The following is a 24,812-nucleotide window of genomic DNA, read 5'->3' as shown; positions in this document are numbered from 1 at the left end:
GCTAGGCAAGCCCTCTACCACTGAGCCATCTCTGTAGCTTGCTTTATGGAATGCCCAAGAGGTGCTTTATGCAGCTGAAAAGAACGATTCCTTTGAAAACGAATTTGTAATCGGGGTTGGTGGGGCAGCTTTGTAACCAAACATTTTAGGAAGCTGAAGCCTGCAGGAGTATAACTAGTATAAGGCTAGCCTGAGCTAAGGAGGAAATTTCTGGTGACCCCGGGCTAGAGAGGAGACTCTCAAGAAGGCTTTGGCGGCTAGATGAGCACTGGCAGGTTCCTAGTGAATCATGAAAGGAGACCATGTGTTTTGGGCTATCCTGAGTTGCTAAGATGGCTTCGTGGAAGGGAACAACACTTACAACCAAGGCGGTAAGAGTTCTATCTAAGAACTTCAGTCTCTTACTGTTTCCTAGTAACTCAGAGCCTAAAAGGCCCCACCGCTTGCTTGAGCTTCACGTTTCCTCTCTCTTGTGCATTTAAATGAGGTAGAGGGCCTGTGGGAGACAGACCTGAAAACAATAGGCTGGGTTTATCAGAAGGGTGATTTCCATAATAATTATGAAGCTCCAAACTTCAGTTAGTCCCAGTGAAACGGAACCAAAAGGGTGGGGCTGTAGCAGCTCATTGATAAAGCCTCAGCATTGACCCCCATCACTACAAATTTTAAAAAGTTTCTCTCCCTCAATAGTAGTAATTTCACATTTATTGTTGATAGGCAGGTAGAGAGATGCTGCAAATACCTTGTGGCCTAGAACTCTACACAGGAGTAATTATCCGTGGACAGGTGGTTTGAAACGGTCTTCCGCTCATCCTCTTGTTGTCTGCATTAGAAACAGTTGAGGCCGAGAGCTGAGGGGCAGCAGTCAGATGGCTGGCTGCCCAGAGTCCTGCACGGTCCTTCCGAAGGGTTTCATGCCGACAGGAACGAGATGGAGACTTGGTGCTATTTGCCTCGCCAGCCTTCACACAAACCCAATTCTCTTTATTCGTTCCCCTCCCCAGTGCTGCCTATAATCACTGTTTCTGACTAATCCTGCACAAAAGTAGAAAATTCCCAGGGGATCTATGATCAGGAAGCTTCTTGTCCTCTGACCACCAGAGAGGCAAATGGGAAAAGGTTATCCTCCCGCCTTTCCCATTCCCCGCCATGCCCTGCTTGCTGTTTTTGGTTGGGAAGCAATCTCAGGCTTGCAAAGCCAAGTAACTCGTGTGTGTGTTGTGTGCCCGTACACTAGCCTGCGCATGGGTACGTATATTGTGTTGTGTGTCATGCGTAGGATCCCATGACATTACTGGTTCCTCCTTCTAGTGAATATAGGGGCGCTTGGTGTGCAACGACCTTAAGCAGCAGCATTGAAGCCTGAGCAGCTTCTGTCTGCAGACCCAGCCCAACTCTGAAGTCAGCCTCACCGAACCAGATCTGAGAATCTCCTTTCTCTGGGCTTGCCACAGCTCTCTGGTAAGCCTTTGGGGCCAACACGTGTGTCAGTGGGGAGGGGGAGGGTCCTCAAGTACCTAGGCTTCTCAGGCAACCACGGCCTGCAGTTGCATCAGCGGGCTGTGTGACCTGTTGCTGGCAAGACCCTAACCCAGGGTCCAGGGCTCCCTAGCTCCAGCGCAGCCGCAGACCGTTTCTAGATGGAGTCATAAAATCTAGATGCTAAATTTAGGACCATCGGGCGGGACCCCTAGTCTGTGAAGAAGGGAGTGTGAGCCATCTAGGGCTGGCTTTGTACCCCCCCCGGGGGGCGCATCTCCCAATTTCAGATACCGAAGCCCTGCTGGATCCTCACAGACCAGCCTAAGGCAGGCGGGAGGAAGTGGGGGAACATTTGCTGGCTCAGGTGGAGCGCTGTGTGCTTGGTGAGGAGGGATGAGATCGAGACAGTGCCCACTTTTAACCTGCAGCAAGGTCAGTCCCTCTCTTCCAGGCGGTGGGTAGCCATGTCTTTTTGAAGCCTTCCAGGCGCACACCGAAAGGGATGTGGATATTGGGTGTGAGAAAGCCCTCTCCCAGAGTTGCCCTGAGTTGAGTTCCTCTCGATTCACCAGGAGCTGCAGGCCAGGAAGCAGAAACGTTACATTTCAGGGCTGCTGGGCTGAGCTCTAGGGTAAATCCCATAGGTTCTTGGCCAGAAAAGGAAGAAACATAGTGTCCAAGCACTTACTAGAGGCCAACCACTGTGCTACAAAGGGTTTTCACTTGCCTCTTCTGCGCAATGAGTTCACCAGCCTCAGAGATACTGTAATTCCTACTTGCATTATTATTGTAATTCCTATTTGCCTATGAAGAATTGGATGTTAGAGGTAAAGTGGCTCGCTCCCCGCACACCTACCTTCCTTTGTCCCTGTAGTGGAGTGGGCTTTGTAATTCACTTTCTGAGCTTAGGGATAATGAGACCCATTAAAGGGCTTTTGTCTTGTTTTTTTCACCAGAACCTAGCATCCTCTTCAATGCCAGCCAGAATGCTGTGGCAGGCACTTAGAAGATTCGGTCAAAAGCTGGTGCGTAGACGCATGTTGGAGCCAGGCATGGGCGACACCCGCCTTGCCAGATGCCTAACCACCCTCGACTTAGTGGCCCTGGGTGTGGGCAGCACATTGGGTGCAGGTGTGTATGTCCTGGCTGGTGAGGTGGCCAAAGATAAAGCAGGGCCATCCATTGTGATCTGCTTTTTGGTGGCTGCTTTTTCTTCTGTGTTGGCTGGACTGTGCTATGCTGAGTTTGGTGCCCGGGTCCCCCGCTCTGGTTCTGCATATCTCTACAGTTATGTTACTGTCGGTGAACTCTGGGCCTTCACCACCGGCTGGAACCTCATCCTCTCCTACGTCATTGGTGAGATAGATGCTTGGGGTGCGATGGGGGGGGGGTTGGAGTGGGTGACTATCCAAGTAGCGAAGGGATTATAGATCCAGAAATCTGAGTGGAATAGTGAAGCCGAACTTTTCATTATTTTTCCTAGTATCGAAATACTTCTAGATGTTTACTTTATATTTTTATTTGTAGGGGTGTGGGGGGGATTGATGAAGGGGGGGTTGAAGGTGAAGAACAATTGTATACCTTTGTTTGGTGTTCATTCATTAAGATACTGGTTTGGGCTTTAAAAATTAATAGCAGGAGCTGGTTGTGTTGGTGTGCACCCGTGATCCCAGTACTCAGGAGGCTGAAGTGGGAGGGTCCTAAATTTGTTGAGTTCAAGGCCAGGCTAAGTTAAGTAGAGACCTGTCACCTCCCTCCCCCCAGGGTAAGATGGGTAATAATGGTGAGGATCAGTGTGAGCCTGTGTAGGTCGGAGGGAACTTGACCTCATCATTTTCCTGAGTATTGGGATTATAGTACAAAATGCAATTGCTATACCAGGTACAGCCAGTGTGGCCCGGGCTTGGAGCTCTGCTTTTGACAATCTGATTGGGAACCACATCTCTGAGACTCTGAAGGGGACCATCTCACTGCATGTACCCCGTGTTCTCGCAGAATATCCAGATTTCTTTGCTTTGGCCCTTGTGTTGCTGCTCACTGGTGAGGCAAGGGGCGGGGTTGAATGATGGGCGGGGTTGGGCCTGGAAGGGCTTGAGGGTGTGGAGTGGTAAGGAAGGGGAGGGAAGGAAGCTGGGAAGGAAGGAGTCTGCCTCACGGAGGCAGGAAAAGCAAACTTGGAGGAAGGATTTAGTCTCTCAGGATCCTGAACAATTCTCTCCACAGGATTGTTGGCCATGGGGGCTAGTGAATCAGCCCTGGTTACCAAAGTGTTCACAGGGGCCAACCTCTTGGTTCTCGGGTTTGTCTTCATCTCTGGCTTCGTTATGGGAGACCCGAAGAACTGGAGCCTCACAAAAGAGGATTATTGCTTGACCATGGGTGGACCCAATGACACTTGTAGGTTAGAGACCCACAAAGCTGGGACCCTCATGGGGGAGGAAGGGGAATCCAGAATGGGAGTGGGAGACAACAAGCAGCTATGCCTTAGAGAAAAGGTACAGGCTTAGCTGAACAAACTCTAACCATTTCTGTTCCTCTTGCACTCTAGCTTCGAGTCTATGGGCTCTGGAGGTTTCATGCCTTTTGGCGTGGAAGGGATGCTCCGTGGCGCTGCTACCTGTTTCTATGCCTTCGTTGGTTTTGACTGTATTGCGACCACTGGTCAGTCACACCCTCCTGGCTCACCTTGGATGCAGTGTGTGATCATACAGACTAGGGGTGCTAGGGGACCGAGCCTACTCCCCTGGTTCAGAACATTGTGCCATGTGTTTTCTTACAGGGGAAGAGGCTCAGAATCCACAGCGCTCCATCCCTATGGGTATCGTGGTCTCACTGTCTGTCTGCTTTTTGGCTTATTTTGGTGTGTCTTCGGCACTTACCCTCATGATGCCTTACTACCAGCTTCTGCCGGAGAGCCCTTTGCCTGAGGCATTTTCCTACATTGGCTGGGATCCTGCCAGCTACCTTGTGGCTATTGGCTCCCTCTGTGCTCTTTCCACTAGGTAGGTCAGTGTTTAATATTTGTTTCCTCAGTGGCTGTAGTTCCCAGTTATGTCCATTTTGTGCCAGAGAATGTTCCTTAGGAGGGCTGGAAGGGGAGGTGGAGATGCTATGAACACATAGGCTCAGAACAGATACCTTAGTGAACTTATTGTCACTTGGATTCATTAGGCATTGTCTTTTTCAGCCTTTTGGGCTCTATGTTTCCTATGCCTCGGGTGATCTATGCAATGGCTGAAGATGGCCTCCTGTTCCGTGTCCTTGCTAGGGTACACAGTGGCACACGCACCCCCATTGTGGCCACTGTGGTATCTGGTGTTATCGCAGGTAACAAAACAGAAACACCCCTTTTTATTGTTTCACCAGCTCCTTTTACTTCCTTCTCACCGCTTTCTGCCTTCCCATTTTAGCATTCATGGCCTTCCTCTTCGAGCTCGCTGATCTTGTGGACCTCATGTCGATTGGGACTCTGCTCGCTTACTCCCTGGTTTCCATCTGTGTTCTCATTCTCAGGTAAGACTTGCGTTTGCGTTTCTGGGTAAGGCTGAGGTGCTCATTCCTTCTCTGCCTTCTGTCATCCTGACTCTCCTTGAGTAATGTGGGTATCTTGTCCTGTCCAAAAGAGCTTCTCTCCCACCCCCATCCCCCGTGTATGTAAGTGTGTGTATGAGTCAGAGTTAGGTGTCTATCCACATCCCTCTACATCCCTCTCCACTGTATTTCTTTAGATGGAGTCTCTCATTGAAGCTGGAGCTCACTGGTTAGCAAAGTTGGCTGACTAATGGGAATTCCAGGAATCCTAGCTCCAACCCCCTGGCACTGGGGTTACAGGACACCTGGGTTTTAAATGAGTGCTAGCTATCTGAATTCAAGTCCAATAATCATGCTTGTGTGGCAGACACTTGAATATTTAAAAATAAATTCTCTGTGTCTGTCTGTCTGTCTATCTGGTGTCCTTGGGGGCCAGAAGAGGATATTGAATCCCTTGGAGCTAGAGCTATAGGTGGTCTTGATCTGCCCAATGAGAGTACTAGGAACTAAACTTAGGTCCTCTGAAGAGAAGTAAACACCTTTAACTAACTGCCAAGCCGTCTCTCCAGACCCTTTACAGGCTGAGTCATCTCCCCAGCCCAAGCTTCTACCTTCAATGGCCATAAAGAAGCTACCTGGAAAAATACGGAGAACTGTTAGGAGATGCTCTTAAAATTGGTTCTTACTTTTGCCACAGATATCAGCCAGACCAGGAAATGAAGAATGGTGAAGAGGAAGTGGAATTGCAGGAGGAGAAGACACTTGAAGCAGAGAAGCTGACTGTCCAGGCCCTGTTTTATCCAATCAGCTCCATCCCCACCCCCCTTTCTGGCCGAGTTGTCTATGTTTGCTCCTCACTGCTTGGTGAGCAGTGGATTCTTCTTTCCTTTCCTTTTGTTTGTTTGTTATCTATTTATTTACTTTTATGTGTATGAGCATTTTGCCTGCATGAGTGTCTGTGTGCTGTATGTATGCCTGGTACCTACATAGATCAGAAGAAGGCATCTGATCTCCTGGAACTGGAGTTATAGCCAATTGTGAGTTGCCAAATTGTACTGGGAACCAAACTGAGGTCTTCTGGAAGAGCAACAAGTGCTCTTAACTGCTGAGCCATATCACCAGTCCCAAGCAGTGGTTTTATTCTTTTGGGAAAGTTTGGAGAGCCCAGCTTGACAGGGTGGACATTATGTGGTAGCATTCGGTGAGAGAGGTCAAGCAAGAGGGTAACCCTTCTGGGAATGGAGGGCTTAGCATCTTTGCATATTCCACAAGAGTTGGTTTTGATGCCTCTCCACTTGACTTTTGAAGCTCTACTACTGATTGTTCTTTGCCTGGTGCTGAAATGGTGGACAACTCCACTTAGTTCTAGAGACCCTGTGTGGGTCACAGTGATTGTGCTGATCCTGGGGCTCATTCTTGGAATTGTTGGAGTTATCCGGAAACAGCCACAGAGCAACACCCCCCTTCACTTTAAGGTAAATGATGTCTCTTCCCCTGACCAATCCATCTTGGGACAATTGGGGCTTGTATCTTATATTCTTTAATTGGACACAAGAAGGTAGGTGTTATAACTATTTAGGCCAGACTCGTTGCTGATGCTCTCTAGTTCCTCCTTTCTGGTTCCATTTTCTTAAGTTCTGGATGTGGGGAGTCTAATAATATGTGTGGCAAATGAGTAGCCTCTGGGATCCAGGCCATGAGGAGAAGAGTAGGGGTTGAACTCAGCCTGCTCTGCCCCCAGTAAGGTAAGAACCCTTGTGTTGTATGTCTATCTTGTTTTGCAGGTGCCTGGTCTGCCTCTGCTCCCACTGGTGAGCATCTTTGTGAATGTTTACCTGATGATGCAAATGACAGCTGGCACTTGGGCCCGATTTGGGATCTGGATGCTGGTTGGTAGGTGTCTGCTTCTCTGTCCTACACCGGCTCCTTTCTCTCTTGATCTCCAGTTGGAGACCTATTAAACCATTCCAGGTTACATTTCCCCACCTTACAGTTGTCTTTCCTTACTAGGATTTGCTATCTACTTTGGCTATGGAATCCAGCATAGTGTGGAAGAAGTTAAGAATCATCAAACCCTACCCAGACCAAGGGCCCGAACTGTAGACCTTGATCTCACCGCTTCCTGTGTTCACACAGTTTGACCTAATCATACCTGAGTGCTGTCTAGGCCCCTTACACAATCATGGGGAGCACTCTTGACCCCACGGAGAGCTGGGCCTCTCCTGTGATACTAGTGGGGGATACTAAATAGAGCTCTATTTATTGTGGAACAGTGGATGTGTCTATTCTGTTTCTCCTTTACTTTTTGTTTACTTGTCTACTTTGAAATTGTCTCTGTAGCTGTTTCCTGGCTTTGGAAAAAATGCTATTAAAAAAAACTGGGAAAAAAACTGTCCTGTTCTTTGCTAATTAGAGGTGATATACAGTTTGACTCTAAGGCTGGAGAGACTCCAGGAAGTGTCCTGTCTTTTTCTCTAGTGGCCACAATGTTCTCTGGGGTTGGCGTGGACTCTGGTCTCAACACTGGCTGGCTTATACAGTCAGACCAGTGTCTTCAACTGCACATCTTTGAGTGGGATTAGTCTCAGACTCCAGTCATTACCTGGGCAACACAGTTCATAGGAGCTGTGGGCACTAGAGGGCCTTTTTTAAGGTTCATATGTGCTAGGGAACTGCTTGCCATAGAACAGTAGGAGATCAGTGCTTAAAACTCCACTCAGATAAAAAAAAGTATGCATTTATTCACTTACTCAACAAATATGTAAAATTGTAGACCCTGTGCTGGGGGCTGGTGACACAAAACAGTGAAACTCTGATCTCAAGGAACTCCCCATCTAGTGAGGAACCGATTGGACTAGCCCGGTGAGTGTGGAAGCACAAAAGGACCACATTTGACCTGAGGGCTTGAGAAGTAGACTGAAGGGAGGGTGTGATTGCCAGTGAGCTGGGAAACAATCAGATTAGGAGAAAACAGAGTCTTTGGCCTGACTGCAGTTGTAGTGGAACTGGAAGTAGCATGCACATAGTTATGTATGCGTGCATGTCTTTGTACACCCCAGGGAACTGGGAACTTCCCTTCTGGATGGGGTGCCTGTGTGTAAGGAAGGGATAGTGAGTCACAGGACTTAGGGTGAATTTTCAGTGTAGCTGGGAAGCCAGGGCAGGGAGATAATGCTACCTTTTATGGAGTATTTATGCCAGTTCTGCATAAATCTCATTTTGTTATTAAGCCTACAAAGTAGATATAATTGTGTTTTACAGATGAAAGAACAGGATTTTGGCGGGTGTGCCCTAGTCACATAAGTTCAAAAGACTGAGGCCAGAAGGAAATTCAGTCACAGGTCTGGTGACTTTATAAATATGCATGTGGGTTTAGTTTCACATAGGTAAAAATAGCCAGTAACTTGAACTAGAGGCCTAGATCAGGGTGACAGATTTAAGTCATCAACACAGGTCATATGTGATAGAAGCCTTGTGGAACTAAAGATTGTTCCAGAATAAAATGGGATAATGCAGAAGTTGAATAATTTCCTTTATGTATGGAGAGATAAATATGAGCACTAGATAGGCCATTTCCAGAAAAAAAAATGACCAATACAAGAAAAGATCCTTATCCTCACTTACTAAAAAGAAAAAGCAGTTGTGTGGTGGTAGCACATGCCTGGGAGGCAGATGGAGCTCTGAGTTCGAGGCCAGCCTGGACTACAAGAGCTAGTTCCAGTATAGCTAGGGTTGTTACACAGAGAAATCCTGTCTCAAAAAAAAATCGAAAGAAAAAGTGGCATTCAACTTGAGAGTGTGAGGGGATATGGCGGGTGGCTGAGGGGAGAGTGATATAATGTATTCCAATTAAAAACATTAAAATAAATATGGGCTGGATTGATGGTTTAGCGATTGGGAGGGAGCACAGGTTGCTCTTTCAGAGGACCTAAGATCAATTCCCAGCACCCACACGGTGTCCATTTTTGGATGCCCTCTTCTGGCTTTTGCAGCAACCAGGCACGCACATTGTGCACAAAAATGCAAATGGGCAAAACACATACATAAAAATTTCTTATTAAAGTTCATGGGCCTCATGTGGTTTAGGCAAGTGGTCTATCGACTGAGCCACACCCTTCAGCTAAATGTACTTATTTTATTCTTTTATTTATTCATTGGTTGGTTTTTTCGAGACAAGGTTTCTATGTATAAAAGCCCTGGCTATCCTGGAAGTTACTCTGTAGCCCAGGCTGTCCTGGAACTCACAGAGTTCTGCCTGCCTCTGCCTCCTGGTGCCAGGGTGAAATGTGTGCGCCACCACCACCTGACAAATATGATTATTTAAAAAAAAAACTTTGACCATTACCTAAAATGGAAGAAGGGGTGCCTAAAATAATTGTGTACCATATGTTGGAAATATTCATGTAGCTAACGCAGTGAATAATCTGCCTGGTACTAGGCGTGAAGATGGCGTGGAAAATGGCTTTGGGTATGCTCTCATCTTGATTTCCTTGAGGAGATGGATAAAATTGACCTAAATAAACAAAAAGACAGAAAGGAGAAAATTAGAAGTGTCCCCAGACAGGTGTGTATTGATGACCATGAATATTGACAGGAGGCCTCACTCAGGTGGTTTGGGGACGTGTTTGGCAAAGTCAAGGCTTTTTCTGAGGTTTATTTTTTTTTTTTTTGAAATATTTATTTATTTATTATGCATACAATATTGTCTTGTGTATATGCCTGAAGGCCAGAAGAGTGCACCAGACCTCATTACAGATGGTTGTGAGCCACCATGTGGTTGCTGGGAATTGAACTCAGGACCTTTGGAAGAGCAGGCAATGCTCTTAACCTCTGAGCCATCTCTCCAGCCCCTTTTTCTGAGGTTTAAAAATGACAGGTACAATAAGCCAAATCTGGTGGTATGTGTGCTTGTCATCTTAGCCTTTAGAGGGTGGGGGCAGGAGGGCCCTGAGCTCTACATCATTCTTGGCTAGGGAGTTTGAGGTTGCTTGGACAACGGGAAACACTCTTTAAACCAAAAAGGACAAAATGTGTCAGTTCAGAAACTGGGAGGGAAATTTGTGTAGAAGCAATGAGATGAGAAAGCTCAAAGTTCAGGTTGCCCACAGCCTAGGATTTTTGAAGGTTTAAAGTGAAAAATGAAGACAAAAAGAGCAGATTCCTAAGGCTACTCCAAGATCCTGAGTGGCAGGAAGTGTGTGGGTGGGAGGGGGCGGAGAGAGTTGGATAATCATACCCAAACAACACTTAGATAGGAAGAAGTCCTACTGTTCTATAGCACTTTAGGGTAACTGTAGTTTCCAACAACTCGATGAACTAGCAGAGAGGAATTCAAAGGCTCCCAACCCGTAGAAATGATATGCTATTACACAGTATGATGACTAAAGGTGGTCATATTATATAACTCAAAAAGCCACGAGAAAGGATTTGGAATGTTTTTACCATTTATTTCATTGCTGTAACCAAATGCTGGACAAAAAGACAACTTAATGAAAAGGTTTTTTTTTTTTTCTCCCTCACAGTTCGCAGAGATGTTAATCATGAGGAGAAAGCATGATGAGAGGAACAGTTGGTCTGCAGTGCCAACCAGGAAACTGGATTTCTCTACTTTCCCTTTTTATTCAGTTGGAGACCCCAGCCTAGGTGATGGTGCTGTCCACATTCAGGGTTCATTTTTCATCCTCTGTTCAATCTCTCTAGAAACTTTGTTTCCAGACACATGCAAAGACACGTGCAGAAGTGTATCTCCCAGGTGATTCCAAACCCAGTCATATTGACAATGAAGGTCAAACCATTACAATAGATAAGTTATTTTGTTTTTTTCAATTATTTTTTTAAGTTAACATATAAACTAATGGGTTTTATCATGGCATCTTTATACGTATGTGTCATACTTCGCTCTCATTCATTCCCCTCTTCTACTGTCCTCATGCCCCTCCCTCTCCTAGTTCCCTTTCTTGCCCCAGTTAGTCCCCACCTTCTGCATCTCTGTCATGTGGATTCCATTACTATTTCCCACTTCTCTTTAGCTCTCTTCCTCCCCTCATTAATCACCTTTCTGTTTTCATGACCTGCAAACACGCATATATCAATATGCATATGCAGTAATGGTTAATTTTAGGTTCAGTGTATGAGAGACAACATGCAGTGTTTGTCTTTCTGAGTCTGCCCTTTTCTCTCTTCATAATTTTTAGCTGCATCCATTTTCTTGCAAATGTAATGATTTTGTTTTTCTTTTACACCTAAATAAAACTTTGTTGTGTATATGTTCCTTCCTTCCTTCCTTCCTTCCTTCCTTCCTTTCTTTCTTCCCTTTTTTTAAAAGATTTAGCTGGTTATGGTGGTGTATGCCTTTAAATCCAGTGCTCAGGAGGCAGGGACAGGTGAATCTATGAGTTAGAGGCTAGCCTGGTCTATGTAGCCTGTTCTGGACTAGCCAGAACTACAAAGTAAGACCCTGACTTTAGAAAAAAAAAAGATTTGAAAATATTTTTTTGTTTATTCTTTGACAATTTAATACATATATGGAATAGATCTTGAAAATATCCCCCTTTTGTACCCACTCACATACCCTACTTGCCCCTTCTGCATCCACCTACATACCCGAATTGCCCCTTCTGCATCCACCTACATACCCGAATTGCCCCTTCTGTACCCACTCACATACCCGAATTGCCCTTTCTGTACCCACATACATCTCCCACCTTCATGCCGTCTCATTTCTTTTTGTAACTTACTGAGTTCAAATAGTGCTACCAGCTGGAATGTAGATTGACCTTGCTGACTTGGTGGCACACATCTAACATCTTAGCATCAGGAGATAAAGGCAGGAGGATTGCTAATTTAAGGCTAGCCTGAGTGAGGCCCTGTCTAAAACAAAAGAGATATGGCAGTTGTTTGAGCAGCTGGAAGTGCCAATTACCCTGATTTGGTCATTACGCATTGAATGATTACATTATACCTCATAAGTGCGTATAATTATGTGTCAGTTACAAAGTGGAAACGGCCTGGAGTGTTGTGCAATGCGCAGTGCATTTGACCTCTAGACAAATAGTAAAAATGCACGAATGATAGTGTTGGGACAGGAAGAAGGGTGATTCAATCTCTGCAACCTACAGAAGTCGTCAGAATTTAGGCTTCAGCAATCACTAATTCAAACGGGGCTGCGTCTACAACTCACCTAGCTTCCCAGCTCACTTGCTCAAGTAACCCCGCTGCAATTCTTTGACACCACGTGAAGCCTCCAATTCTTTTTTTAAATATTTATTTATTTATTATGTATACAATATTCTGTCTGTGTGTATGCCTGAAGGCCAGAAGAGGGCGCCAGACCTCTTTACAGATGGTTGTGAGCCACCATGTGGTTGCTGGGAATTGAACTCAGGACCTTTGGAAGAGCAGGCAATGCTCTTAACCACTGAGCCATCTCTCCAGCCCCCAAGCCTCCAATTCTTTAACCCCTCCCACACACTCTCTCCTTACACCATTCTCTTTCCCTCTTCACTTGCTTTCTTACCCACCTAAATTCCTGAATTACTATCACGATTGCTATTTTGCAAATGCCTCCAACTCCCCAGTCAAGGCTCCAGCTTCCCTTCCAACCCCTGCAGGAATCCAAATATTCATAGCTGCACTTTAACCTGTGCCGATCTCCAGTTGTTAAGGACATTTCCGTGACTGGGAAGGTTAACGAGGATCACTCACGACTAGGCCCTGCATGCTCTTAATCACCTCGCTCTCTCTTTTTTTTTAAAAAAATATTTATTTATTTATTTATTTATTTATTATGTATACAATATTCTGTCTGTGTATATGTCTGCAGGCTAGAAGAGGGCACCAGATCTCATTACAGATGGTTGTGAGCCACCATGTGGTTGCCGGGAATTGAACTCAGGATCTCTGGAAGAGCAGGCAATGCTCTTAACCACTGAGCCATCTCTCCAGCCCTCACCTCGCTCTCTTAAACAACTCGTTCTTACCTTGTTCACATTCTTCATATCATCCCCTCCTGCTCTCCACTCTTGAGTTGCCTCCTGTTTTGTTGGGGGAAAATATATGCCAAGCCGATAAAAATGTCATCTTTCTGTGTGTTTTTCTTTCTTATGAACATTAACCTTAACTTTGTCTTCTAATGACAAAGCAGCTGTTCATTGTAGGGAGACTAAGACCACAGAAAAATATAAAGGAAAGGTAGCCTGAGGGTCTAGCTCAGTGGCAGAGTGATTGCCTGTCATGCATGGAACCCAGGGTTTGATTTTTGGTAGCTAGAAACAGAGAGAATGCTCCTAAATTCCGCTTCTCAATGACAGAGCTGTTGGCATTTTGCTAATATCCTTCCAGACATTTTGATTCAAACATAAATGTAAATTTTTGATTTTTTTTAAAAAAGGCTAACATTTTACTTATTGTTGTTGCTTGTGCGCACAAGCAGCCTGTGTGAGTTTTCATGTCACGGCGTGCTCGTGGAGGACAGATGACGGTTTGTGGAGATGGCTCTCTCCTTCCACATTTATATCAGCTCTAGGGATTAAACTCAGGTTTCCAGGCTTGCAGAACAATGCTTTTACCTGCTGAACCATGTTTGCTGGCCTTTTATGTGTTTTTAAATTTTTAAAGTTATTTCCTATTTTTCTTTTCTCATGTGCATTTGCACATGCATGTTTTGAGTGTGTGTGGACACACACACAAGCATAGGTGGAAATGCATGTGGGTGTGCATGCTGGCGAAGGCCCAAACTTGATGTCGGGGATCATCCTTTACTGTTCTTCTACCTTATTCACTGAGGCAGTTTCTCAATCAAACCCAGAGCTCGCAATATGGCTAGTCGTACCAGCTAGCTTGTTTTAGGGATCCCTAGTTTCTGTCTCCCAAGGCAGGTCACCACATCCACTCAGCATTTGGTAGGCTCTGTGGATCCAAACAATGGTCTTCACGCTTGCACAAGAACCATGTCCCCAGCTCCCCTTTTCAGTTTTTGAGACACAGTCTCATTCTCCAGCCTAAGCTGTTGTGCTGGCTGGTTTTGTGTCAGCTTGACCTAAGTTACAGTCACCTGAGAGGAGGGAGTCTCAATTGAGAAAATGCCTCCCTAAGACTGTGTGGTAGGCAAGCCTGTAGGGAATTTTCTTAATTAGTATTAATGGGGGAGGGCCCCGCCCATAGTGGGTGGTGCTATCCCTGGGCTGGTTGATGGTCCTGGGTTCTAAAAGAAAGGTTGAACAAACCATGTAAAACAAACCACTAAGCAGCATCCCTCCATGGCCTCTGCATCAGCTCCTGCCTCCAGGATTCTGCTCTGCTTGATTTCCTGTCCTGACTTCCTTCAGCGATGAACAGCAATGTTGAAGTATAAACCAAATAAACCCTTTCCTCCCCAGCTTGCTTTCTAGTCAGGGTGTTTTGTCACAGCTATAGAAACCCTAAGACAGCTGTCCTGAAATTTACTCAGCCCAGGCTGTCCTCAAACCCAAGCAGATCCTCCTGCCTCAGGCTGAGTGTTGGGATTATAGGCATGAGCCACTTTCCTAGACCCACAATAAAAGACTTTTGTGCATATTGCCAAACTATCTTCCTTCCAGAAAATTATAATTTGTGTTCTTACCAAAAGGAAACATGTCTGTTTTGCAATCTTACTAAATTTGAGATTTTGTTAATCTTTTTAAATCTTTGTCAGTCTGCTTAGTGAAAATATTTACCTAGCTTTAATTTGCCCTTCTATTATGATGGCTAGCTGGTAAGGTCGAATATCTCTTCTTGTTTTTATTGGCTCTAATTCTTCCTGTTTAAGAGTTATCTGACCATGTCCTTTGGTTATTTGCTAGAACATTTGGTGTTCTCCTTTTTAATTTGAAGAGCTCTTTTTATATTAAAAATGTTAACTTTGCCTGATATATATTTTGTAAAATCATTCTCTAGTCTGTGTTTTTCTTTCAGTTTTGCCCTTTGCAAGGTTTTATTTTCTTTCTTTCTTCATTCCCTTCTACCCCCTTTCTTTCCTTTTTGGTTTTTCGAGACAGGGTTTCTCTCTGTAGTCCTGGCTGTCCTGGAACTTGCTTTGTAGACCAGATTGGCCTTGAACTCACTGAGATCCTCTTGCCTTTGCCTCCCAAGTGTTGGGATTAAAGGCAGATGAAGGTTTTATTTTTTTTTATTTTTTTTTTAATAATTTTTTTATTAAGAAAAGAAGAAAGAAAACATAAACAAAAAACAAGTTTCCACCTCCTCCCAGCCTCCCATCTCCCTCCCCCTCCTCCCACCCTTCTCCCCCTCCTCCCACCCTTCTACCCCTCCCCCCACTCCTCTCCCCCTCCCTCTCCAGTCCACAGAGCAGTCCAGGTTCCCTGCCCTGTGGCAAGTCCTAGGTCCTCCCCCCTCCGTCCATATCTAGGAAGGTGAACATCCAAACTGGCTAGGCTTCCACAAAGCCAGCACATTAAGTAGGATCAAAACCCCGTGCCATTGTCCTTGGCGTCTCATCAGCCCTCATTGTTCGCCATGTTCAGAGAGTCTGGCTTTATCCCATGCTTTTTCAGTCACAGTCCAGCTGGCCTTGGTGAGCTCCCAGTAGATCAGCTCCACTGTCTCAGTGGGTGGGTGCACGCCTCGTGGTCCCGACTTCTTTGCTCATGTTCTCCCTCCTTCTGCTCCTCATTGGGACCTTGGGAGCTCAGTCCAGTGCTCCAGTGTGGGTCTCTGTCTCTGTCTCCATCCATCACCAGATGAAGGTTCTATGATGATATGCAAGATATTCGTCAGTATTGCTCTCGGATAGGGTCATTTCAGGTTCCCAATCCTCAGCTACCCAAGGAACTAACTGGGAACCTCATGTTGGGCACTTGGGAGCCCCTCTAGGGTCAAATCTCTTGCTCACCCTAAAGTGGTTCCCTTAACTAAGAATTGTGGTTCCGTGCTCCCCTATCCACCTTTCCTTTATCCCAATTCTCCTGGTTCCCCAAGTCCCCCCTCCTTCCCTTCTACCTTTTCTCTCCCCATCTCCCCTTACCCCCATCCCACCCCACCCCCAAAATCCTAATTTTCTCCCCGGCAATTGGGTCTACTTCCCTTAGCCAAGAGGATAACTATATGTTTTTCCTTGGGTTCACCTTCTTACTTAGCTTCTTTAGGTTCACCTATTGTAGACTCCGTGGCCCTAATTTATGGCTAGAAACCAATTATGAGCGAGTACATCCCATGTTCATCTTTTTGGGTCTGGGACACCTCACTCAGGATAGTGTTTTCTATTTCCATCCATTTGCCTGCAAAATTCGAGAAGTCATTGTTTTTTACCGCAGCGTAGTACTCTAGCGTGTATATATTCCATACTTTCTTCATCCATTCTTCCATTGAAGGGCATCTAGGTTGTTTCCAGGTTCTGGCTATTACAAATAATACTGCTATGAACATAGTTGAACAAATGCTTTTGTCATATGATAGAGCATCTCTTGGGTATATTCCCAGGAGTGGTATTGCTGGGTCCAGGGGTAAGTTGATCCCGAATTTCCTGAGAAACCGAAACACTGACTTCCACAGTGGTTGCACAAGATGGCATTCCCACCAGCAATGGATGAGGGTACCCGTTCCTCCACAGCCTCTCCAGCAAAGGTTATCCTTGGTGTTTTTGACTTTAGCCATTCTGACAGGTGTAAGATGATATCTCAAAGTTGTTTTGATTTGCATTTCCCTGATTGCTAAGGAAGTTGAGCACGACTTTAAGTGTCTTTTGGCCATTTGAACTTCCTCTGCTGAGAATTCTCTGTTCAGTTCAGTGCCCCATTTTTTAATTGGGTTAATTAGCATTTTAAAGTCTAGTTTCTTAAGTTCTCTATATATTTTGGAGATCAGACCTTTGTCTGTTGTGGGGTTGGTGAAGATCTTCTCCCAATCAGTAGGTTGCCTTTGTGTCTTATTGACTATGTCCTTTGCTTTACAGAAGCTTCTCAGTTTAAGTAGGTCCCATTTATTCAATGTTGCCCTTAATGTCTGTGCTTCTGGGGTTATACATAGGAAGCGATCTCCTGTGCCCAGCTCCTGTAGGGTACTTCCCACTTTCTCTTCTATCAGGTTCAGTGTGTTCGGGCTGATATTGAGGTCTTTAATCCATTTGGACTTGAGTTTTGTGCACGGTGATAGATAAGGGTCTATTTTCATTCTTCTACAAGATGACATCCAGTTGTGCCAGCACCATTTGTTGAAGATGCTTTCTTTCTTCCATTTTATACTTTTAGCTCCTTTATCGAAAATCAGGTGTTCATAGGTTTGTGGGATAAAATTCGGGTCTTCTATACGATTCCATTGGTCGACTTCTCTGTTTTTATGCCAGTACCACACTGTTTTCATTACTGTAGCTCTGTAATAGAGTTTGAAGTCAGGGATGGTAATGCCTCCAGAAGATCCTTTATTGTATAGGATTGTTTTGGCTATCCTGGGTTTTTTGTTTTTCCATATAAAGTTGATTATTGTCCTCTCCAGATCTGTGAAGAATTTTGATGGGATCTTGATGGGGATTGCATTGAATCTATAAATAGCCTTTGGTAGAATTGCCATTTTTACTATGTTGATCCTCCCAATCCAAGAGCAAGGGAGGTCCATCCATTTTTTGGTATCCTCTTCAATTTCTTTCTTCAATGCCTTAAAGTTCTTGTCAAATAGATCTTTCACTTCCTTGGTTAGATGTACCCCAAGATATTTTATGCTGTTTTTGGCTATTGTGAATGGTGAAGCTTCTCTGATTTCCCTCTCTGCTTCCATATCCTTTGTGTATAAGAGGGCGACTGATTTTTTGGAGTTGATCTTGTATCCTGCCACATTACTAAAGCTGTTTATCAGCTGTAGGAGTTCTTTGGTGGAGTTTTTGGGGTCGCTTATGTACACTATCATATCATCTGCAAATAACGAAAGTTTAACTTCTTCCTTTCCAATTCGAATCCCCTTGATTCCATTATGTTGTCTTATTGCTATTGCTAGAACTTCAAGCACTATATTGAAGAGGTATGGGGAGAGTGGACAGCCTTGTCGTGTTCCTGAGTTAAGTGGGATGGCTTTGAGTTTCTCTCCGTTTAATTTGATGTTAGTTGTCGGCTTGCTGTATATAGCTTTTATTATATTTAGGTATGACCCTTGTATCCCTAATCTCTCCAAGACTTTTAACATAAATGGATGTTGAATTTTGTCAAATGCTTTTTCAGCATCTAATGAGATGATCATATGGTTTTTTTCTTTCAGTTTATTTATATGCTGGATTACATTGATAGATTTTCGTATGTTGAACCAGCCCTGCATCTCAGGAATGAAGCCTACTTGATCATAATGGATAATTTTTCGGATGTGTTCTTGGATTCGATTTGCCAGTATTTTGTTGAGGATTTTTGCGTCGATATTCATGAGTGAGATTGGCCTGTAGTTCTCTTTCCTGGTTGAGTCTTTGAGTGGTTTTGGTATCAGAGTAATTGTGGCTTCATAAAAGGAGTTTGGTAATGACCCTTCTGTTTCTATCTTGTGGAATACATTAAGGAGTATAGGTATTAGATCTTCTTGGAAGATCTGGTAGAATTCCGCATTGAAACCATCTGGTCCTGGGCTTTTTTTGGTAGGGAGGTTTTTGATAACCTCTTCTAATTCTTCGCGACTAACAGGTCTATTTAGATTGTTCACCAGGTCCTGATTTAACTTTGGTATATGATATTTATCTAAAAAAGTATCCATTTCCTTTACATTTTCCAATTTTGTGGCATATAGGCTTTTGTAGTAAGATCTAATGATTCTCTGAATTTCCTCTGTGTCTGTGGTTATGTCCCCCTTTTCATTTCTGATCTTATTAATTTGCAAATTCTCTCTCTGCCGTTTGATTAGCTTGGATAGTGGTTTGTCAATCTTGTTGATTTTCTCCAGGAACCAGCTTTTTGTTTCATTGATTTTTTGTATTGTTTTCTGTGTTTCTATTTTGTTGATTTCAGCCCTCAGTTTGATTATTTCCAGTCTTCTACTCCTCCTAGGTGAGTCTGCTTCTTTTTTTTCTAGAGCTTTCAGGTGGGCTGTTAAGTCTCCAATGTGAGCTTTCTCTGTTTTCTTTAAGTGGGCACTTAGTGCTATGAACTTTCCTCTTAGGACTGCTTTCATAGTGTCCCATAAGTTTGAGTATGTTGTTTCTTTATTTTCATTGAATTCCAGGAAGACTTTAATTTCTTTCTTTATTTCTTCCTTAATCCAGCTATGGTTCAATAGTTGACTGTTCAGTTTCCATGACTTTGTATGCTTTCTGGGGGTAGCATTATTGTTGAATTCTAACTTTAATCCATGGTGATCTGATAAGACACAGGTGGTTACTAATATTTTTTTGTAACTGTGGATGTTTGCTTTGTTACCGACTATGTGGTCGATTTTCGAGAAGGTTCCATGAGCTGCAGAGAAGAAGGTATATTCTTTCCTGTTTGGATGGAATGTTCTATAGATGTCTGTTAAGTCCATTTGATTCATTACCTCCACTAATTCTCTTATTTCTCTGTTAGGTTCCTGTCTGATTGACCTGTCCATTGGTGAGAGAGGAGTGTTGAAGTCTCCTACTATTAGTGTGTGCGGTTTGATGGCTGCCTTGAATTTTAGCAATGTTTCTTTTATGTACGTGGGTGCTTTTATATTAGGGGCATAGATGTTCAGGATTGAGACTTCATCCTGATGAACTGTTCCTGTTATGAGTATAAAGTGCCCCTCTCCATCTCTTCTGATTGATTTAAGTTTAAAGTCAACTTTGTTAGAGATTAGTATGGCCACACCAGCCTGTTTCTTAGGACCATTTGCTTGATAGGCCTTTTCCCAGCCCTTTACTCTGAGTAGGTGCCTGTCTTTGTGGTTGAGGTGTGTTTCTTGTAAACAGCAGAATGTTGGATCCTGTTTTCTTATCCAATCTCTTAGCCTGTGCCTTTTTATAGGTGAGTTGAGTCCATTGACATTAAGTGATATTAATGACCAGTGGTTGTTAACTCCGGTCATTTTTTTTTTTTAGTCGTAGAGTTTGTGAGTTTCCCTTCTTTGTTTTGTGTTGGTGAAGGGTCTCTAGATGTCTGAGGTATTGTGGTCATTGTTGGACTCCTTGGTTAGTGATTTTCCTTCAATTACTTTCTGTAAGGCTGGATTTGTGGCTGCGTATTGTTTAAATTTGTTTTTATCCTGGAAAATTTTATTTTCTCCATTTATAGTGAATGAAAGCTTGGCTGGGTATAGTAATCTGGGCTTGCACCCATGGTCTCTCAGTTTCTGCAGTACATCTAACCAGGACCTTCTGGCTTTCATGGTTTCCATGGAGAAGTCAGGTGTAAGTCTGATAGGTTTACCTTTATAAGTAATTTGGCCTTTTTCCTTTGCAGCTCTTAATATTCTTTCCTTATTTTGTATGCTTTGTGTTTTGATAATTATATGGCGAGGGGATGTTTTTTTTTGATCCAGCCTATTCGGTGTTCTGTATGCTTCTTGCACCTTCATAGGAAAATCTTTCCTTAGGTTGGGAAAGTTTTCTTCTATAATTTTATTAAATAGATTTTCTGGACCATTGAGCTGCCCTTCTTCTCCTTCTTCTACTCCTATTATTCTTAGGTTTGGTCTTTTTATTGTGTCCCATATTTCCTGAATGTTTTGTGATGAGAGTTTGTTGGACTTGCTGTTTTCTTTGATCAGTGTGTTTATTTTCTCTATGGTATCTTCAGAATCCGAGAGTCTTTCTTCTATCTCTTGTATTCTGCTGGTTATGCTTGTTTCTGTAGTCTCTATTCGTTTACCTAGATTTTCCATGTCCAGACGGCCCTCTGTTTGTGTTTTCTTCTTTGCCTCCATTTCAGTTTTCAGGTCTTGAACTGTTTCCATTATCTGTTTGATTGTTTTTCCTTGGTTTTCTAGGGTATCATTCACTGATTTATTCAATTCTTCAAACTTTCTGTTATATTTCTCATCCATTTCTATAAGGGCGTTTTTTACATGCTGTTTAAGGGTGTCAATCACTTTCATGAAGTCAATCTTTTCTCCTTCCTCTTGATTAAGGGGTTCTTGTCCTCCCGTTGTGAGGTCGCTTGTTTCTGGTAGCTTCATGTTGCTTTTCAGCTTGTTGGGCGAATTCTTGCCTTGACGTCGGCCCATCTCTTCTTCCAAATGCTCCCTATGGATCTTCTTTTACCGGATTAGGTCTCCTTGCCTACCAAACGCTGTCTCTCCCCAATGTTGGCTCTCCCAATGCTGGGACTCCCCAATGCTGGGTCTCCTGGCGCCGAAAGATCAGGCCTCCGTGCTGGTTGGGCAGCTCGCAGACAAAGCGCCTACCCCGCTTGGTGCAGGCAGGCCACAGAAACAAAGGAACTGCTGCCCCCCGGGAGCCCCGGCTACTCGGACTCAGCGCCCAGATAGGCTGGGCTGGGAGAGGGCAGTGGGGGCGAAGTGGGGAGGGCTCTGGACGGAAGCTGGGTGGGCCAGGAAGAAAGAGGCAGCACCCGGGGAGTAGAGGCCCTGCAGAGAGCCCAAGCAGGACAGGGGGCCAAGAAACCCCCGAGCTCCCCGTCCCAGGCTGGCGCCGTGGGCCAGAAACTCACCCCAATGCTGGGTCTCCTGGCGCCGAAAGATCAGGCCTCCGTGCTGGTTGGGCAGCCCGCAGACAAAGCGCCTACCCCGCTTGGTGCAGGCAGGCCACAGAAACAAAGGAACTGCTGCCCGCCCGGGAGCCCCGGGTACTCGGACCCAGCGCCCAGATAGGCTGCGCTGGGCGATGCTACGCGCCAAAAGAGGGCAGTGGGGGCGAAGTGGGGAGGGGTCTGGACGGAAGCTGGGTGGGCCAGGAAGAAAGAGGCAGCAGAGAGCCCAAGCAGGACAGGGGGCCAAGAAACCCCCGAGCTCCCCGTCCCAGGCTGGCGCCGTGGGCCAGAAACTCACCCCAATGCTGGGTCTCCTGGCGCCGAAAGATCAGGCCTCCGTGCTGGTTGGGCAGCCCGCAGACAAAGCGCCTACCCCGCTTGGTGCAGGCAGGCCACAGAAACAAAGGAACTGCTGCCCCCCGGGAGCCCCGGCTACTCGGACCCAGCGCCCAGATAGGCTGCGCTGGGCGATGCTACGCGCCAAAAGAGGGCAGTGGGGGCGAAGTGGGGAGGGCTCTGGACGGAAGCTGGGTGGGCCAGGAAGAAAGAGGCAGCAGAGAGCCCAAGCAGGACAGGGGGCCAAGAAACCCCCGAGCTCCCCGTCCCAGGCTGGCGCCGTGGGCCAGAAACTCACCCCAATGCTGGGTCTCCTGGCGCCGAAAGATCAGGCCTCCGTGCTGGTTGGGCAGCCCGCAGACAAAGCGCCTACCCCGCTTGGTGCAGGCAGGCCACAGAAACAAAGGAACTGCTGCCCGCCCGGGAGCCCCGGGTACTCGGACCCAGCGCCCAGATAGGCTGCGCTGGGCGATGCTACGCGCCAAAAGAGGGCAGTCGAAGGTTTTATTTTTAATGTGTTTCTGAAACATATTAAAGGCCAGGCATGCTGGGCACATGACTTTAATTCCAGCAGGCAAATCTTTGTGAGTTTGAGGCAAGCCTAGTCTACACTGAATTCCAATCAGAGCTGTAGAGTGAGACCTTGTCTTCAAAATAGAAATAGCAGCAACAAACTTACTAGAGCCGAGGCTAGAACACTTGCCTAGCATGTATGAGGCCCTAGATTTAATCCCCATGATCGAAAAACCAAAACAAAACATGATAATTTCCCCCAAATACATGCTCCCCTGCAAAAAAAAAAAAAACAAACCCTATCATGTTCCTTTGTGTTTGTGACTGTTGATCATGCCTAGAATTTGGTTTGGTTTGTGAAATCATAAAGATCTTGGTTTTTGCCTTAGAAAAGAAAAGAAATGGCTATCCAGTAGTTCCAAATTTTTTCTTGAATGATTCTTTACCCCATAGATTTAAATAGTTCCTATATTGTATTTCTTTGGGTTTGCTTCTGAATTCTATTTTTTTTTTGAGACAGAGTCTTACTGTGCAGTCCCAGTTGACCTGGAACTCACTCTGTAGACCAGGCTGACCTTAACTCAGAGATCCACTTGCTCTGCCTCTACGGTGCTAGGATGAAAGGTATGTACAATTACACCCAGCCTCCTATTCTGTTCTTTTATCTGTTTGCACTATTGCCTTGTAATTTCCTTTTATTATCTGGAAGAACAAACTGGCCTTTCTCATACTGTTGATAATTTGTTTTTAAAAATTTCCTGGCTACCATTGCATGTTTATTCTGAGAATCCTTTTCTTCTTTTAACACTGAGTCATGCTACTTTGTGAATCGGTTTGCATTCTTGCTCCCTTTTCTCTCTTTGGACCCATACTGTTAATGACAGTCTTTTCAGGTTCTCATTTTAGAGTTCAAGCTGTCCACTCATCTTCGGCACTGTCTAATTCACAAGATTTTGTTAGATAGGACAAATAATTTATAGCTTATTCTAGTATAGGGAAAAAATTCTATGGCATCAGGGCCTCCAGTGGATAATTAAAGGGCCTTTCTTCCCACTGAGACAGGGTTTCATGTAGCCCAGGCTGGCTTCAAACTCAATGTGTAGCAAAGATGTCCTTGCCATTTATTATTATTGCATAGTCTCAATATGCACCTGCTTTGTTTATATTCTCTCTTCGTTTCTTTTATTTTGTTTTATTGTTTAAATTCTCATTTGTAGAATCTAGAGAGGCCACATATGTCAAAAAAGAATTGGGGATACTCATGCAATAAAAAGTTTTCTACCTTTTTGGTGTGTATTTTCCTTTATTTACTGGTCCTTCCACTGCAGTGGCATCTCTGACTTTGTAGTCCTATTTACAAACAATGTTAACCAATAGTTATGTGATTCGTGTATGCCTTTTCTCTTTTTTATTTCGTGTGCATAGTTGTTTTGTCTGCATGCATGTCTGTGTGAAGGTGTCAGAACCCCTGGAACTGGAGTTACAGACAGTTGTGAGCTGTCATGCGGGTGCTGGAATTGAACCTGGGTCCTCTGGAAGAGCAGCCGGTGCTGTTAATTAACCACTGAGCATCTCTCTAGGCCCCTTGATGTCTTTTCTAATATTAAATAATCATTAAGAGTTAAGAGCGCTAAGATAAACGTGAAAGGGTTGTTGTAGGTTGTTCATTTATCTGCTTATCTATGAATAAAAAAAGCTATGGTTGAATCAGAAGTCTACATGTGGTAATAGCATTAGGAAGCCCTTGATTTGCCAGCCAGGAAATGGGAAACAATAATAGGAATGGACAGTTGTTATTTATTGTATTCTATTTGCCCCATTCTACATTCTTTTTTTTGTAACTATGAAACATGTAGCAGGCTTTCTTTTTTTCCTTATTTATTTATTTATTAATTATGTATACAATATTCTGTCTGTATGTATGTCTGCAGGCCAGAAGAGGGCACCAGACCTCATTACAGATGGTTGTGAGCCACCATGTGGTTGCTGGGAATTGAACTCAGGACCTTTGGAAGAGCAGGCAATGCTTTTAACCACTGAGCCATCTCCCCAGCCCCCTACATTCTTTTTTTAAAGATGTATTTATTTATTTTGTGGACTGTATTCTTTCTGAATGTATGCCTGCAGGCCAGAAGAGGGCGCCAGGTCTCATTACAGATGGTTGTGAGCCACCACGTTGTTGCTTGGAATTTAACTCAGGACTTCTGGAAGAATATCCAGTGATCTCAATTGCTGAGCCATCTTTCCAGCCCTGTTCTACATTCTTTTTTGTTTTGATTTTTGTGTTTTTTTTTTCAAGATAGGATTTCTCTGTGTAGCTTTGATGCCTGCCCTGGAACTGGC

General features: G+C 44.6%; 1 protein-coding gene across 1 annotated transcript; it reads left to right on the top strand.

The window, feature by feature from the left end:
* Window positions 1-2,468: 2,468 nt before the first annotated feature.
* On the top strand, window positions 2,469-7,323 carry LOC121443311 (cationic amino acid transporter 3). The gene is made up of 11 exons (XM_041645018.1): window positions 2,469-2,838; window positions 3,364-3,522; window positions 3,706-3,883; window positions 4,031-4,143; window positions 4,262-4,484; window positions 4,670-4,809; window positions 4,893-4,995; window positions 5,711-5,877; window positions 6,322-6,488; window positions 6,798-6,906; window positions 7,024-7,323. The coding sequence occupies exons 1-11, from the start codon at window positions 2,469-2,471 to the stop codon at window positions 7,152-7,154; spliced, it is 1,860 nt and encodes a 619-aa protein (XP_041500952.1). The 3' UTR covers window positions 7,155-7,323.
* The last annotated feature ends 17,489 nt before the right edge of the window (window positions 7,324-24,812 follow it).

Source organism: Microtus oregoni, unplaced genomic scaffold (genome assembly GCF_018167655.1).
Source record: "Microtus oregoni isolate MIOR12 unplaced genomic scaffold, Mior012 000104F_ref0000108, whole genome shotgun sequence".
NCBI lineage: Eukaryota > Metazoa > Chordata > Mammalia > Rodentia > Cricetidae > Microtus > Microtus oregoni.
Note: the sequence above shows the minus strand (reverse complement) of the source record. Positions and strands in the feature narration are given on the sequence as shown.